This window comes from Solea senegalensis, unplaced genomic scaffold, assembly GCF_019176455.1.
Source record: "Solea senegalensis isolate Sse05_10M unplaced genomic scaffold, IFAPA_SoseM_1 scf7180000016182, whole genome shotgun sequence".
Lineage (NCBI taxonomy): Eukaryota > Metazoa > Chordata > Actinopteri > Pleuronectiformes > Soleidae > Solea > Solea senegalensis.
The window spans coordinates 1-15,740 of NW_025321643.1; the positions used below are offsets into that span (position 1 = coordinate 1).

The 15,740-nt window shown below is 46.5% G+C and overlaps 1 protein-coding gene across 1 annotated transcript; it reads right to left on the reverse strand.

The window, feature by feature from the left end:
* Nucleotides 1-166: 166 nt before the first annotated feature.
* On the reverse strand, nt 167-14,185 carry LOC122762913 (myelin transcription factor 1-like protein; the record flags this gene model as incomplete). Its single annotated transcript, XM_044018082.1, has 10 exons — nt 167-239; nt 1,097-1,248; nt 1,332-1,556; nt 1,973-2,244; nt 3,892-4,115; nt 5,276-5,386; nt 8,539-8,629; nt 10,748-10,882; nt 12,911-13,287; nt 13,564-14,185. Coding segments are annotated over 10 exons (2,282 nt in total), but the record flags the coding sequence as incomplete, so codon positions are not given.
* Between the last annotated feature and the right edge of the window lie 1,555 nt (nt 14,186-15,740).

A 15,740-nucleotide genomic window follows, 5' to 3' on the forward strand; every position in this document is an offset into this window, starting at 1 on the left:
ACTCACGTGTCTTCAGACTCGCGTGTCTTCACTCGCGGCGTCAGACTCGCGGCGTCAGACTCGCGTGTCTTCAGTCTGACGCCGTGGGTCTGACGCCGCGAGTCTGAAGACAAGCGGCGTCAGACTCGCGTGTCTTCAGACTTGCGGCGTCAGACGTTTGTGAAACTCACTTAAGCTCTTGCGAGTTTGTCGTCATCATCCCGCGGATGTTCTTGTCTGCGAGCTGACAACTGGACAACCTGCAGGAGACGGAGACACACACACACACACATGAATACCAACAGTGATTTAAAGGCTATCCCTTTAAATTCAGGGTTTTTTGGAGGTGTGTGTGTGTGTGTGAGAGAGAGTGTGTGTGTGTGTGTGTGTGTGTGTGAGTGTGTGTGTGTCATTCAGAGCTCTCGTGGAAAAAATTTTGTTTATTTTCAATATTTAATTTTGTTACTTTGCTGAATATTTAAGAGTTGGATAGCGCCCTGTTTATTGTGCAGTGGTACACAGACACAGAGATTTGCACAAGTGAAAGGCCACATTTTCTCTTTGTTTCTCTTTACCCAAGTTAACATTTGTGTGTCAATTGTGCGCTTCAATTCAAAGTTCAAATAAATACCAAATGCTCTAAAATACTGTACATAGGGTTTTAATTCTTCATTCAGGTATAAACGTCTTAGGATGTTAAAGAATGTAATAGCGTTATAGATAGCGTCATAAAAAATAGTGTCAGTTACTTTGCTGAGTAAATTAATTACTAATTACTTTTACAATGTGGTAACTGAGTTACCAAGGCAGAAGTCATTTGTAACTATAACTAATTACTTTTTTGAAGTAAGATGCCCATCACTGGTCCCTGCCAGCTAAAATCACTGGTTGTCTCTATGGACTTTGGTGTGGGAGAGTGAGTGGTTTACAAACTTCAGTTTCCTGTTGGAAAAGTCCGTCTCACAGCGAGATAAAGACGTGAACGTGTTTTTAAAGACGTCATAAACTTAAACTGAGGTCGATTTTGTGAGGTGTGTCTTCTGTGAAGTGGTTAAAATCAGTTTCTCCTGTTTGTTCACAGATTTTCACAGTTTACAGTAAGTAAAGTCTTTCTTACGTGATGAGCTCCTTCTTGCTCTCCTTGCACGGCGGGTACTTGTGGTGTTTGGGGCTGGGCGTGGTCACCTCGGTCGGGTAGCGCTGCTCGTCCAGCAGCTCCTGGAACGGGTCCAGCTCGTCGCTCTGGTGCAGGGACGAGAAATAGAGCGACTACGGCGCGTCACTGTGACGCGTCGCTGCGCGCTCCTGCTAACAAGCGTCGTATTCAGTGTGTCTGACCTCCGTCCTCTTACCTCCTTGTGCTCCTGCTCGTCTCCCAGGCGCTTGATCTTGGGGTAGTCGACGGGCAGGTCCCAGCAGTCGGCCTCGCTCAGCTGGTAGCAGCGGCTGCTCAGCAGGGCCTGACGCTGCGGGGACATGGGCTGCAGGGGGGTCAACACCGTCCCGCTGCCCTCCGGACCCCCGGGCTGACCGGCCACGTCCACCGCGCCGCTGTCGTCCAGGTCGTCCACCGGACTCTGACGGAGACAACGTGATGTTGACTGTGTGTAACCAGCAGCGTTTAATCTGACAGATTAAGAACAGGCTGCGACGTCGTCGCCTTCAGTCTCTGAGGTCATGTGATCATAACAGGCCTTTTACAACCGCTCACTCTCCCACACACACACTCACTCACTCTCCCACACCAAAGTCCACAGAGAAAACAAGTGATTTTAGCTGCTGGTCCTCTGCTGCCTCGTGTGGTCACTTTGTGTCACTGACGTCAATCTGAACAAAGGATTTCAAACACTGAAGAGACAAAATAAGAGATTAGCACTGAGTGATGGAGGCAGCAGTGGATCAACAACTCCTGTGTGTGAGACGTGAAAATCATTGGTTTTCAGGTGTCTGTATTTGACACCTGCTGGTGTCCCGTGGCTCCGCCCCCTGTCACCTGTTTCACGCCCAGAGCGTGCGGCATCTCCCGGCACCGCGTCGACAGGTTGAGGATGGCCGTGGCCGCCATGTGCGCCGCCTCCATGTCGTGGGTGTAGTCGAAGCTGCTCTTACTGCAGGTGCTGCTGGCACTGCTGCCTCCGCCCCCTCCTCCGCCTCTGAGCCCGCCCCCTCCTCCGCCTCCCCCACAGCTCAGGCTGCTGCTGCTGCTCGGAGCGTAGCTGCTGGTCGTGCTGCTCGCCGGACTCGACGTCTTACAGAAGCGCTTGACTGAAAACGTCCAGAAGACGAGAAGTCATGAGACGTCAATGACGACACGCAGCGTCATCATTACAGGGGAAAAGTTGAGATAGTGATATTAAAAAGTCATTAGTCAGGGATTATTACTCAAGATTATCAGATATGAGGTCATAATTATAAAGAGAATATAAAATCAGGAGATTAAAACCTGAAATTACAAGAGTCATCACTATGGAAGTCACGTGAAATTAGGGCCTAAAAAGTCGTCATAATGAGACAAAATGTCAACATTATGAGACAAGAATCATCCTAATTATAAAGAGAATTTAAAATCATGAGATTAAAAGCGGGTCACACGGTGGTGTAGTGGTTAGCACTCTCGCCTTGCAGCGAGAAGACCCGGGTTCGAGCCCCTGTTGGAACAAGGGCCTTTCTGCATGGAGTTTGCATGTTCTCCCCGTGTGTGCGTGGGTTCTCTCCGGGTTCTCCGGCTTCCTCCCACAGTCCAAAAACATGCAGTGTGGGGATTAGGTAAATTGGAGACTCTAAATTGACCATAAGAGTGAGTGTGAGAGTGAATGGTTGTTTGTCTCTAGTTGTGTGTGTGGCCCTGCGATGGACTGGCTAACTGTCCAGGGTGTACCCCGCCTATCGCCCGATGTAGCTGAGATTGGCACAGCACCCCCCGCGACCCTCTGGTGGAGGATAAAGCGGTTAGATGATGATGATGACTGAGATTAAAAGCTGAAAATAACAACGACTCCCTCATGCTTTCACTTACACGTCTGTGCTATTTTTAATCCCGTTGATGTCGTTTAATGAAGAGTGTCGTGTGTAAATAACGTCTTCATGTCATTTTTTTCCAGACGTGAGCGTTTTAAGACGAACACACATCACAGTTCTCGCTCCTGCTTTCTTTCTTTTCTCAATCTAGGAAAACGTTAAATAACAAGAACAAAGAACACGAGCGTCGTGACGCAGGCGCCGCTGCTTTAAAAACCTCAGCTCGTCTTCATTATCTCTCTCCTCATTCTCAATCCCTCCATCTGCACCTGCACCTCCTCCTCCTCCTCCTCCTCCTCCTCTCTCTGCTTGGCATTTCCATAACTGTGCTCTGCCTTCACTGCTGCCATGTGGAGCTGGAAAACCCTGGCAGAGGATAATAAAGAGAAAAGACAGAGTGTGTGTGTGTGTGCTTGTGTGTGTGTATGTGTGTGCGCTTGTGTGTGTGTGTGTGTGTGTCATGTTCTCCCGAGAATAAGAAAAATGAAATCCCACATCGCCGTTGTATCGGCGTGCAGGTTTTTTCCGTCTGTGTTTATGAAGAAAACTCCATTTCAAACGTAAACACTGTCAAACAATAAAACAATTATATTGTATAACATTGTAAAATAATACATATATATATACAAATATATATATATATATATATATATATTTATATTGACACAAATCCAATTCCATAAAAAAATCTTATTTTACGAATCGTGAAGCCTTTAGAGTTTTGTACTTTCACGTGTCTGATTGGACAATTCCAGCTGTCAATCACACCTGGGTTTTTTTCATCATTTCGAAAACTGCAACCTCCTCCGTCGCCCCCTGGTGGCCGTTCATTCTATTCTTATTTGCTGGTCGGCTTTGAGAGGAACATGACGATGTTGCGTTGACGTTGCTCACCATCGAAGCCCTTAGGGGGCGTGTCTCGCCCGTGCTGGGACTTGGCGGTCAGGCCTCTCTTGCCGTAGCCGGCGGCGTGCTGGCCGTCGTAGCCGCTGTAGTCGTAGCTGGTCTTGGAGTATTTCTCCAGCTCCTTGGCCAGGTTGGAGCGTGGCGTCGTGGTCGGGACGTTGTTCTTGTAGCCGTACTGAGGAATCTCCAGCTGTTTGACGAAGCACATCGGCCTGCAACGCAACCGCGGAGGGTTAGCATCCAGTGTTTCAGATTTAAATAACTATTGATGATGTGTTTGCGATATGTCGCCAATCGCCATCCTCTGTTCAGAATCTGATAGAACTGTTAAGAGTTTGTGGATTTTTACAACTTACAGCATGAGATGTCAAATGCTAAAAATGTTTGGTTACTTTTTGATGTACGTGAAAATCCAAGGAACATCAAAGGGACATCAAAGGAATCCAAACTTATTTTTTGGAATCTTGAATTGAACAAAAATACTGACACACATTATTTAAAGTTTAATAATGTATGTCAAAGTAATCAAAAGTACATTTTTTGAAATACTTTAACAAACCTACTGATGTATGTTATTTAAAGTTTAACATCAAAGGAATCAAAACATGACTTTTCAGAATGTTAACGGAACAAAACTGTTGAACATCTTTTTCACTGCAAATCCCCGAAATTCAAGGTCACCTTACAAATACGGCCAATACATCAATGAAATAATAATAATTACACATTGACTCCGGCCACACGGCAGTGTAGTGGTTAGCACTCTCGCTTTGCAGCGAGAAGACCCGTGTGTGCGTGGGTTCTCTCCGGGTTCTCCGGCTTCCTCCCACAGTCCAAAAACATGCAATGTGGGGAATAGGTAAATTGGACACTCAAAATTGACCATAGGAGTGAGTGTGAGAGTGAATGGTTGTTTGTCTCTAGTTGTGTGTGGCCCTGCGATGGACTGGCGAACTGTCCAGGGTGTACCCCGTCTATCGCCCGATGTAGCTGAGATTGGCACAGCACCCCCCGCGACCCTCTGGTGGAGGATAAAGCGGTAGATGATGACTGACTGACTGACACATTGACTCTTGAGTTGACTCTCATGTTGAGGTGAAGAACGTCGTGGGATTAGTCAGGAGGTCGGGTGTCATCGGCGTAACGGTGGTCACCAAGTTTTTGAAAATATGACCGAGGCTAAGAAAGTAGACGGTAAAAACAACAGGACCCAGGTCAGAGCCTTGAGGAATGCCAGAAATAACTGAGTTGGAAAACTCACTTATCATGTTTTCTTAAACCGTGATGACAGCAGACACAGGAGAGCGGCGTCTGGTTGGACGTCAGAGTGTGTGCGTGTGTGTGTGTGTCTGTGTCTGTGTGTGTGCCGTACCTGAGGACGCGGTCCGACGTCTGGTTTGATTTACTGCCGCTGTCGGTCAGGTGACTTTTCTCATGGACCTTTGCCATCTTCTCTGCAGCAGCGATGGGACAACCAGACAGACTAGAGGAGAGAGGAGGTGAGGAGAGAGGAGATGAGGAGAGAGGAGGTGGGGGGGACAACACATGACCTGGTTACACACTGTACTGACACACACACACACACACACACACGAGAGGTTCACTAAAACTGTGGTGTGATTTCATGATGTGTTGTGTTGTGTTGTGTTGTGTTGGACTGTATTGTGTTGTGTTGGAACTGTATTGCGTTGTGTTGTGTTGTGTTGTGTTGTGTTGGAACTGTATTTGCTGTGTTGTGTTGTGTTGACTGTGCTGGACCAGCCGTTGTGTTGTGCTGTGTTGCTGTGTTGTGTTGTGCTGTGTTGTGCTGCGTTGGACTGTGCTGTGTTGACTGTGCTGCGTGCTGGACTGTGGTGCTGTGTTGTGTTGTGTTGACCGTGTTGACTATGCCGTGTTGTGTTGTGTTGACTGTGCTGGACTGTGCTGTGTTGTGTTGTGTTGACTGTGTTGGACTGTGCTGTGTTGGCTTTTGTGTTGTGCTGTGTTGACTGTGCTGTGTTGTGTTGCTGGACTGTGTTGGACTGTGCTGTGTTGTTTTGTGTTGTGCTGTGCTGTGTTGTGTTGTGTTGTGTTGTGCTGTGCTGTGCTGTGCTGCGCTGTGTTGTGTTGTGGCTGTGTTGTGCTGCTGAAGCTGTGCTGTGTTGTGTTGTGTTGTGCGGACTGTGTTGGCTATGTTGTGTTGGCGGCCAGGTCAGGTTGTGCTGTGTCATGTTGGGCCGTGTTGGGTTGTGCTGTGTGGTGTGGTGTGCGTGCTGTGTGCTGCTGTGTTGTGTTGTACAGCGGTGCGGTGTGAAAAGTGGTGCTGTGCTGTGCTGTGCTGTGCTGTGTTGGGGCAAGGTTAGTTGGGGTTAGGTTAGGTTAGGCGGTGCGGGAAGCGGTATGGGGAAAAGTGTGCTGAAGCAAAAGAAGTTGTGTTGTGTTGTGTTAGGCAGCGGGTATGCAAAGGCTGTGCTGTGTTGTGTTGTTGTGTTGTGTTGTGTTGTGTTGTGTTGTGTTGTGTTGTGTTGTGTTGTATAGGCCCCCTGCCTGAGACATAGACGCTTGTTCTCAGTGGGTAAAAAAACATGGCTGCCAACAGAGACTCAACAATCTCGCCATTAGACAGACTTTTCCAACAGGAAACTGAAGTTTGTAAACCACTCACTCTCACACACACACACACACACACACACACACACACACTCACTCTCCCAAACCTCATAGAGAAACCAGTGATGATTTTAAGATCACACACACACACACACACTGGAGTTGTTGATCCACTGCTGCCTCCATCACTAAGGTCACGTGTCTTATTTGATAAAGACGTGGACATCGTAGACTGAGGTGAATATTTGGTTGTGTGTCTATAATCAGCTGTTCTCATGTCGACTCACACTTTATAAAAAACTGTCACTTTAATGTGTAACTGACTTGTTTGCAGCTTCATGGTTTTTTTTTCTAGTGAGGATAAATTGAGCTTCACGGCTGCTGGCATCAAACATCTGTGTGTGTGTGTGTGAATTCAGGGTGAAACACTTCCTCTTCCTCCCCAGCCTTTTCTGTCACTCCCAACAATTCCTAATTACTTCAGAAACAGCGGGGAAGAGTGTGTGTGTGTGTGCGTGTGTGTGTGTGGGAAGTGTGCAACGCATCAGCTCGGCAGCTGCTGCTGCTGCCATGGAGGGGTTACCATGGCGACTGCCAGACATGAAAGCAGTGTGAGCTGGTGGCTAACAGAAGCTAACGCTAGCTATAGCTGGTGCTTTGTTTCCTCTCCCAGTGGAGCTGTGCTAAATAACACACCCCGCATCCACCGTGTGTGTCTGTGTGCGTGTGTGTGAGTAAAAGAGTGTGAATTCTAATTACTTTACATAATTTGTGAAGTGCAGTGTGTGTGTGTGTGTGTGTGTGTGTCTGCCTGTTAAACACTTGAACTGATGATGTGACGCAGACACACCTTCAGCTCTCACACACACACACACACACACACTTGACTTGGACATGTTCCAACACTTTTGCTGAGATAATTTTGGACAACACAAAATAAATAAATGGACCTTTTCTTTTTTTATAACTGGACAAAAACTCATGAAATAAAAACTAAACAATCTGGAGTCAGGGTCGCTGCAAACACGGACAGGAAGCTTTTAATACATGACCTCTACGTGTTAGTAGAGGTCGTACAAATGTCTGTTCATTTACTTTGACCCGTGGATGTATTATAAGAACTGTGCGTAGCTCCGCCCCTTCGGCTGCGTCTATTGTTATGGAGTTGCTCACTCGGCGCATATGAACTTTGTGACTTCCTGCTTTATTTCCGGGTTGTGCGGCCCACAGAGCATACATGCTATACATTGATCCACTGCTGCCTCCATCACTAAGTTCACATGTCTTATTTTCTTGAATTCGGCATATAAAATCTTTCATTCAGATTCGCTTCAGTGACACAAACCTGCCACAAGAGGCAGCGGTAGACGAGCAGCTCCTGTGTCCCCGCGAGCTAAAATGAGCGACTTTCTCTATGGGGTTTGGTGTTTGGAGAGTGAGTGGTTTACAAACTAATAAAATCAGCATCAGTTCATGTCTTTATGTCTTTGTGAGACAGACTTTTCCAACAGGAAACTGAAGTTTGTGTAGTATCTGTATGAGTCCTGTGTCAGAGGGGTTTCCTTCTACACCATCACTCATCACAACTCATCGTTCGTAAGAAGAAGGAAGCCTGATCAAAAACGACATTTGTAAACCACTCACTCTCCCACACCAAAGCCCATAGAGAAAACCAGTGATTTTAACATCGTTGATCCACTGCTGCCTCCATCACTTCGGCACTGGAAATTCTGCGTTAGGTTAAAACCTCAGTGACACAAAGTGACCACACCACTGATTTTCTCTGTGTGGGAGAGTGAGTGGTTTACAAACTTCAGTTTGTCTCACAGTGAGATAAAGACGTGAACGTGTTCTTAAAGATATCGTAGACTTCCACTGAAGCAGTTTCTTTATTCAGTGAGTTAAGTGTATCTGTAAAGTCCGTTAACGTGTAAAAGTTAATCTCTGTGACCTGTGGTCGTCCGAAAAGAAACACAACAACACACAGACTTCACAGTCGCAGCCACAGTCACATGACGCGGGCTGCCGCTGAGGCCGCTCACTCACCTGCGGTGTGAGTTCCTGTTGCTATTGACATGGCCCCGTCCGGAGCAGCCGGGAGTAGGACACTTTAAAACATTTTCATACATGGCAAGAACTTTGACAGACAGGAAGAGGTGAGAAAGACAGCGAGGGTTAGGAGCAGACACCAGAGTTACCGAGCATTCAGCTGACGGCGGTTAGACATGCACACGCACACACGCGGAAAAACGTCACAAAATAAGCACAAACTCACAAAAATGAAAAGACAAACATTCCTGCCTTCAGTTTTCATTTTGTCTGGTTGAACGTTTACTAATGAGAGATGAATGTATTAATTACATTAACTACTTCATGTGTTCATCTTTGACTTAAGTTGAGCTTCGAACTTCGTGTTACACTTACTGTGCGACACAGCTACTGAAGAAGCTAGCAGCTGCAGTAGCCACTAACATCAAACACCAATGCCACAGTGTCTAGCTACAGGAGCTTCTCGCAGCTACAGTAGCCGCTAACACCGAACACCAATGCCACAGTGTCTAGCTACAGGAGCTTCTCGCAGCTACAGTAGCAGCCGAACACCAATACCAGTCTAGCTACAGCTAACACCGAACACCAATGCCATGTCTAGCAGTAGCAGCTACAGGAGCTTCTCGCAGCTACAGTAGCTATAACATCAAACACCAATGCCAGAGTCTAGCTACACAGTTAGAGCAGAACACCAATGCCATAGAGTCAGAAGCTAGCAGGGAGCTTCTAGCTACAGTAGCCAACATCAAACACCAATGCCATAGAGTCTAGCTACAGAAGAAGCTAGCAGCTACAGGAGCTTCAGCGGTACAGCTAACAACAAACACCAATGCCATAGAGTCTAGCTACAGAAGAAGCTAGCAGCTACAGGAGCTTCTCGCAGCAACAGTAGCTGCTAACATCAAACACCAATGCCATAGAGTCTAGCTACAGAAGAAGCTAGCAGCTACAGGAGCTTCTCGCAGCTACAGTAGCTGCTAACATCAAACACCAATGCCATAGAGTCTAGCTACAGAAGAAGCTAGCAGCTACAGGAGCTTCTTGCAGCTACAGTAGCTGCTAACATCAAACACCAATGCCATAGAGTCTAGCTACAGAAGAAGCTAGCAGCTACAGGAGCTGCTAACATCAAACAGTAAGATCAGATCAAGATTCAGATGAGTTATTTTGCGACTTTGGCTCTGAGCTAAAATAAAATAAACAAAGGCTAAACATAAATTATGACACACGTCATAAGTGACTTTCTGTCCCTATCAAATAAAGTAATGGTTCCCAAACACTGGGCCGAGGACCACAAATTCATTAAGGGTCCCCAAACACATTTACAGAAAAAAATATTTAAACAACATTTAGGAAACATTTATTGTAAATAAAAACATTATTATTATTCTCACAGAACATTTTATTTTATATCTTCGTAATAATGTCATGTTCCTTTTTAACTGTAAATGCAACCACAGCATTTTTTATTTAAAATATGAAACATCATTTAATTTAGATTTTTGTAACAATAATCAGTTTTTTTGACCAAAGGCAGAAACTTAAATGTGATGAGTGTTAGTAAAGCTCAGGAAAACACGTTTATACGCGTTCTACAACATATACACAGAGTATATGATGTACAGGTGTAAGTGTGACCGGTGAGTTTTTCTCATGCAGTTTTATGAGCAGCTGGATCACAATGACAACACACACACACACACACACACACACACACAAAGAAAACAAAAACACACTGAACCTGTATTTAAAATCTGATTCCAAAGTAAAAGCTCTTCTCTTTCAACTGAATTTTCCTCCACTGATCAATAAAGTCTCCTCAATAATTATGCGTCACATTATGATTATAATTCACGTGTATAATAATATTTATGAATGAGCGGGAAAAGGTTCACGGTCACGGAATCAAACCCAACATCAACAACACAAAGGTCGTGCAGGTCGACGGTCAACATGCACGACAACGTCCAAGTGTGCGACAGAATCATCGAACAAGTCATTTCTGAAGTTTGTTTTTATTCACTGACTTAAATACGGAGCTGTGTTTACATTAATGTCCGTGCATTTTAATGGGAGAAATAGTCACGGTTTTATCGCACACTGTCAGAACTGGACCAGAACTGGACCAGAACTGGACCCAGCATCAGACTGACTTAAATGACTTGTTAGATAGTTCTCATTCTGAAATCAAATCAGTGGGACCTACTCTCAGGTGGGACTCTGTCTTTGTGTGGACACCCGGAGAGGCTGCGGTGGTGCGGGTACAGACCCGTCACATGACCCGTCCCGTCGCAGCCCGGCGTCGGACACTTGCTCTCCTTCTTGTCCCCCCTGGAAGAATCTGGAGACGACGAGAGAAAACGTGAGTGTGGACACAGACGCCTCAAGAGCTACATTTAGCACTATGATTAAAACATTGGAATAAATGAATAAACATTTGTTGTATTTCACTTTGACATAGCATAAGTGTTTGGCATTAGCAACTATTGTACTCTGGCTACAGTAGCTGCTAACATCAAACACCAATGACACCGCATTTGGTTAAAATATCAGCTAGAAGCTACGGTAACTGCTAATGTCAAACACTGACGCCACAGCGTCTAGCGACAGTAGCCGCTAACATGTCACACTGTCCATAAAGTAGCCGCTAACATCACACACCAATGCCACAGTGGCTAGCTACAGCAGAAGCAGCTATTGTAGCTGCTAGCGACTACAGTAGCCGCTAACATCAAACACTAATGCCATGGAGTCTAGCTACAGTAGAAGCTAGCAGCTACAGGAGCTGCTAACATCAAACACAGACGTCACAACATGCTCAGCTAGCGGGATCTACCTGTAGCGCCCTCTTTAGTGCAGCACAAGTCATTCAAACATCATTTAAAGTATTTTCGTGTTCTCTTCTGTATTTCCTTGATCACCATAAACAAAATAAATCACTTCCACAGCTTTAATGAATCATAACATCACTCAAAGCGTCACAGGAGACTAGATAGCATCATCAGGCGTTTGGTCTCTGCGGGCTAACAAAGCCTGTGCTAATGAAGCTAGTCTGATAACTGCTCATGCTCGTTGTGTGCGAGTGGATTCAGAGAAATAGGCCACAGATCGTGTCCCACAGATGAGATGTGCTCTCCTAACAGGCCGTGCAGACCGCGCCATTACTCATGCCTGACACGCCGTCCGACGCTCGCACGCTGGCCTATTTTAACAACATGAGCTGCTGTCAGGGGATCGATCTGCCAAAGAAACACAAAAAAAAACAAAAAAGCAGCAGAGGAAATGAAAAAATGAAGCCCATTATCTCATCAGAGGCGGCGTTTTTTTTCCTTCTTTTTTAAATAACATGGGTTTAAAGAAGACTGAGGTCAGAGAACTCATTCACACCAGCGGGACCAGATTTTAGGAACCAGCTGAAAAAAGTTTTCTTGTGTGTGAGAAAAGCCTCAGGCCTCTGCTGCTGCTGCTGCTGCTGCTGCTGCTGCTGCTGCTGATGATGATGATGACCTGGGTTCCCAGTTTTCGGGTCAAATGTGGTGTGGAGAGGAGCAGTGGAATTGGCAGCAAACGCGATCAGGCGGTGATTTGGTGGATATAACAACAACAACACAACAACACACAACAACGACTCTGAGGGTTATTAGGATTAGAAAATGGTGGCATGTGAGAAATAACCATGTCTGTTTGTTGAGGCGTTAGCACATGAATATGTCAGTGTAAGTCTACAATGTCTACGTCACATGTTTCACGTCTTTATCTCACTTTTCCAACAGGAAACTGAAGTTTGTGAACCACTCACTCTCCCACACCAAAGCCCAGAGAGAAAACCAGTGATTTTAACATCGCACACACAGGAGTTGTTGATCCATTGCTGCCTCCATCACTAAGTTCAAATGTCTTATTTTGTCAATTTGGCTTTTGAAAATCCTGCATGTTGATTTACTTTAGTGACACAAAGTGACCACACGAGGCAGCAGAGGACCAGCAGCTCCTGTGTCCCTGCGACCCAAAATCACTGATTTTCTCTATGGGGTTTGGTGTGGGAGAGTGAGTGGTTTACAAACTTGAGTTTCCTGTGTGAAAAGTCTGTCTCACAGTGAGATAAAGACGTGGACGTGTTCTTAAGACGTCGTAGACTCAAACTGAGACGTAGATGTGTTCGTTTTTAACCACTCACTCACTCACTCTCCCACGGCCTGATGTTAGAATCACTGGTTTTCAAATATATTCTTACGGCTTATATTTTATTATGGTTAAAACCAGTTTTTCCTCACTGGCGTGGACGGAAATATTAGTTAAGTTAGAAAAAAAAATCAATAAACACAGTCAGACTGCAGAGGTCACAGAGGTCAGTGTGTGTGGGTCTTACCTTTAGGGTAATACGCCCTCTTCAGCCCGTCGTGGTGCATCCTGGACCTGCGGTCCTCGGCGCTGCTGCTCAGCCTCGGGCTGTGCCCGGCGTGCTCCGAGGCCATGCGGTCCCTCATGACCTTTGCCCTCTCGGACTCCAGGGCGATGGCCTTCTCCAGCAGCGACAGGTTCCCCTTGGCCATGTCGAAGGTCTCGTCGGAGCGGTCGGACGCCACGGACGTGGTGTCCTCGTCGCCCTCCTGGCTGCAGCTGGTGGGGTAACCGCGCGATGCCGGGCTCAGCTGCTCCTCCAGCTTCAACAGGTTCACCATGTCTGAGTAGTGGTGCTCCGCGGAGCGGGGCTCCTCTGGCGCCCCCTGGTGGCAGCTCTCGTACCTGAGGATGGAATAAAAGCGACTGTGAGGTGGTTTCAGTCAGTGTTAGATGGACTACAAACTAAAGCCTTTTTGTCGTAGGATTTTATTGCATCTTATCTTTAAAATAATCCATTTATATCAAAAATACACCTTCTATCAATATTTGGTGATGAATAGATTCCAAAGAAAGGCTTTAGCTGGACGCGCCCTCTTTAGCTGGACACGCCCTCTTTAGCTATTATGTCTCAGGTCCTGTCCTGTCCTGTCCTGTCAGACTAGCATCAGGTGGACATACCTGCTGTGGTGGTGGTGGTGGTGGTGGTGAGCATGGTGGTGCGCCACCTGCTGGTCGGCGGCGTGCTGCAGCTGTTGGTGGATCAGGTGTCCGGCGCGGTCACACGGCTGCGTCTCGCTGAGTTTGCGAGCCAGATCGAAGCACTGGTTCCTTAGACACTCCAGGCTGCTGAGACACACCCCCTCCTCGTTCTCCTCCGCCCTCATCCCCACCACGCCCCGCCCCTCGTCCGCCGCGGCGACCTCCGTGTAGCCGTCCTCGGGCAGCACGGCGCCGTGGCCCTGCGCGAGCAGCTTGAGGGAGTCGACCGTCTCCCTGACGACGTCGCTGTCCAGGTCCACGCTCAGCTCACCCTTCCTGTCCCCGCACTCGCTGCCGTCGTCCTCGTCCTCGTCCTCCCCGCCGCTGTTGGAGGAGTTGCTGTTCATCTCAGACTCGGTCATGGCCTGGTAGGCGGCGTCTTCTGCGATCTTGCCAAGGTTGAGCAGCGACTTTGCGACCAGCTCGTCATAGTTCTCGTAGTCTTCGCTGGTGGCGCCGATGGCGCCGCTGTTGTTGTTGTTGTTGTCGTCCTTCTGGACTGAGAGGAGCTTTGATTGTCCGCCGGGTTTATAAAGGGTCACTGTGTTCAGAAAAACAAGTGATACGTCACATTTACTGTGTAGATTACGTTGTTTCCACTACAGCACCGCGTGGCGTCTGTCACGTCCAGGGCTCCGTAACAAAGAAACAAGGAAAAACAGTTTTAATGTCACCAGTGAATAATCTGTGAATAATCGGTGAATAATCTGTCAATAATCTGTCAATAATCAGTGAATAATCTGTGAATAATCAGTGAATAATCGGTGAATAATCGGTGAATAATCAGTGAATAATCAGTGAATAATCTGAATAATCAGTGAATAATCGGTGAATAATCGGTGAATAATAAGTGAATAATCTGAATAATCTGTGAATAATCCGTGAATAATCCGTGAATAATCAGTGAATAATCTGTGAATAATCAGTGAATAATTGGGGAATAATCGGTGAATAATTGGGGAATAATCGGTGAATAATCAGTGAATAATCTATGAATAATCTGTGAATAATCAGTGAATAATCAGTGAATAATCGGTGAATAATCAGTGAATAATCTGTGAATAATCGGTGAATAATTGGGGAATAATCTATGAATAATCTGTGAATAATCTGTGAATAATCAGTGAATAATCGGTGAATAATCAGTGAATAATCTGTGAATAATCAGTGAATAATCTGTGAATAATCTGTGAATAATCAGTGAATAATCGGGGAATAATCTGTAATCAGTGAATAATCAGTGGGTCATTGTCAGGATGATGAGTGGATTCATAACTTTCAGGAAAACAAAGCTTTTACATCATCATCCTGACAATGTCTCTCTGTCTGCCTATCTTTCTCTCTCTCTGTCTCTCTCTCTGTCTCTCTCTCTGTCTCTCTGTCCCTCTCTCTCTGTCTGTCTGTTGATTTTTGGGGACAGAGAGGAGGAATGAGAGCAGAGAAAGAGGAGGAGAAGGAGGCGGCATGTGAGCTGCTCTGATTCAGGAGCCATAAATATCCTCAGGAGGAGAAACCGAGGCAGAGAGCATGTGACACGTCCATTGAGAGGAGGCGGGGGAGAGAGAGAGACAGAGAGAGAGACAGAGAGACAGACAGAGAGAGAGAGAGAGGAGAGGAGAGAGAGAGAGAGGGAGACAGAGAGAGAGAGCGAGAGTGAGAGAGAGAGAGAGAGAGGTAGGCGACTGAGGACATGTGGGGGGTGGTGGAGGAGGGAGAGTGTGGAGCATCTGCTCTTACAGCAGAGGAGGAGACGACCCGGGAGGAGACGACCCGGGAGACGACGACCCGGGAGGAGACTACCGAGGCCAAGTTTAAAATGACGTGTTGACACTGAATCTGACATGTAAATAAATACAAATGAAAACTTGAATCTGTACTTTGATCCGTCATGAGCCGAGTCATCACTCACTCTCCCACACACACACACACACACACACTCAGTGATCCACTGCCGCCTCCATCACTAAGTTCACATGTCTGATTTTGTCAAATACTTCATTCAGATTGACGTCAGTGACACAAAGTGACCACACGAGGCAGCAGAGGACCAGCAGCTCCTGTGTCCCCGCAGCTAACATCACTGGTTTTAGAATGTG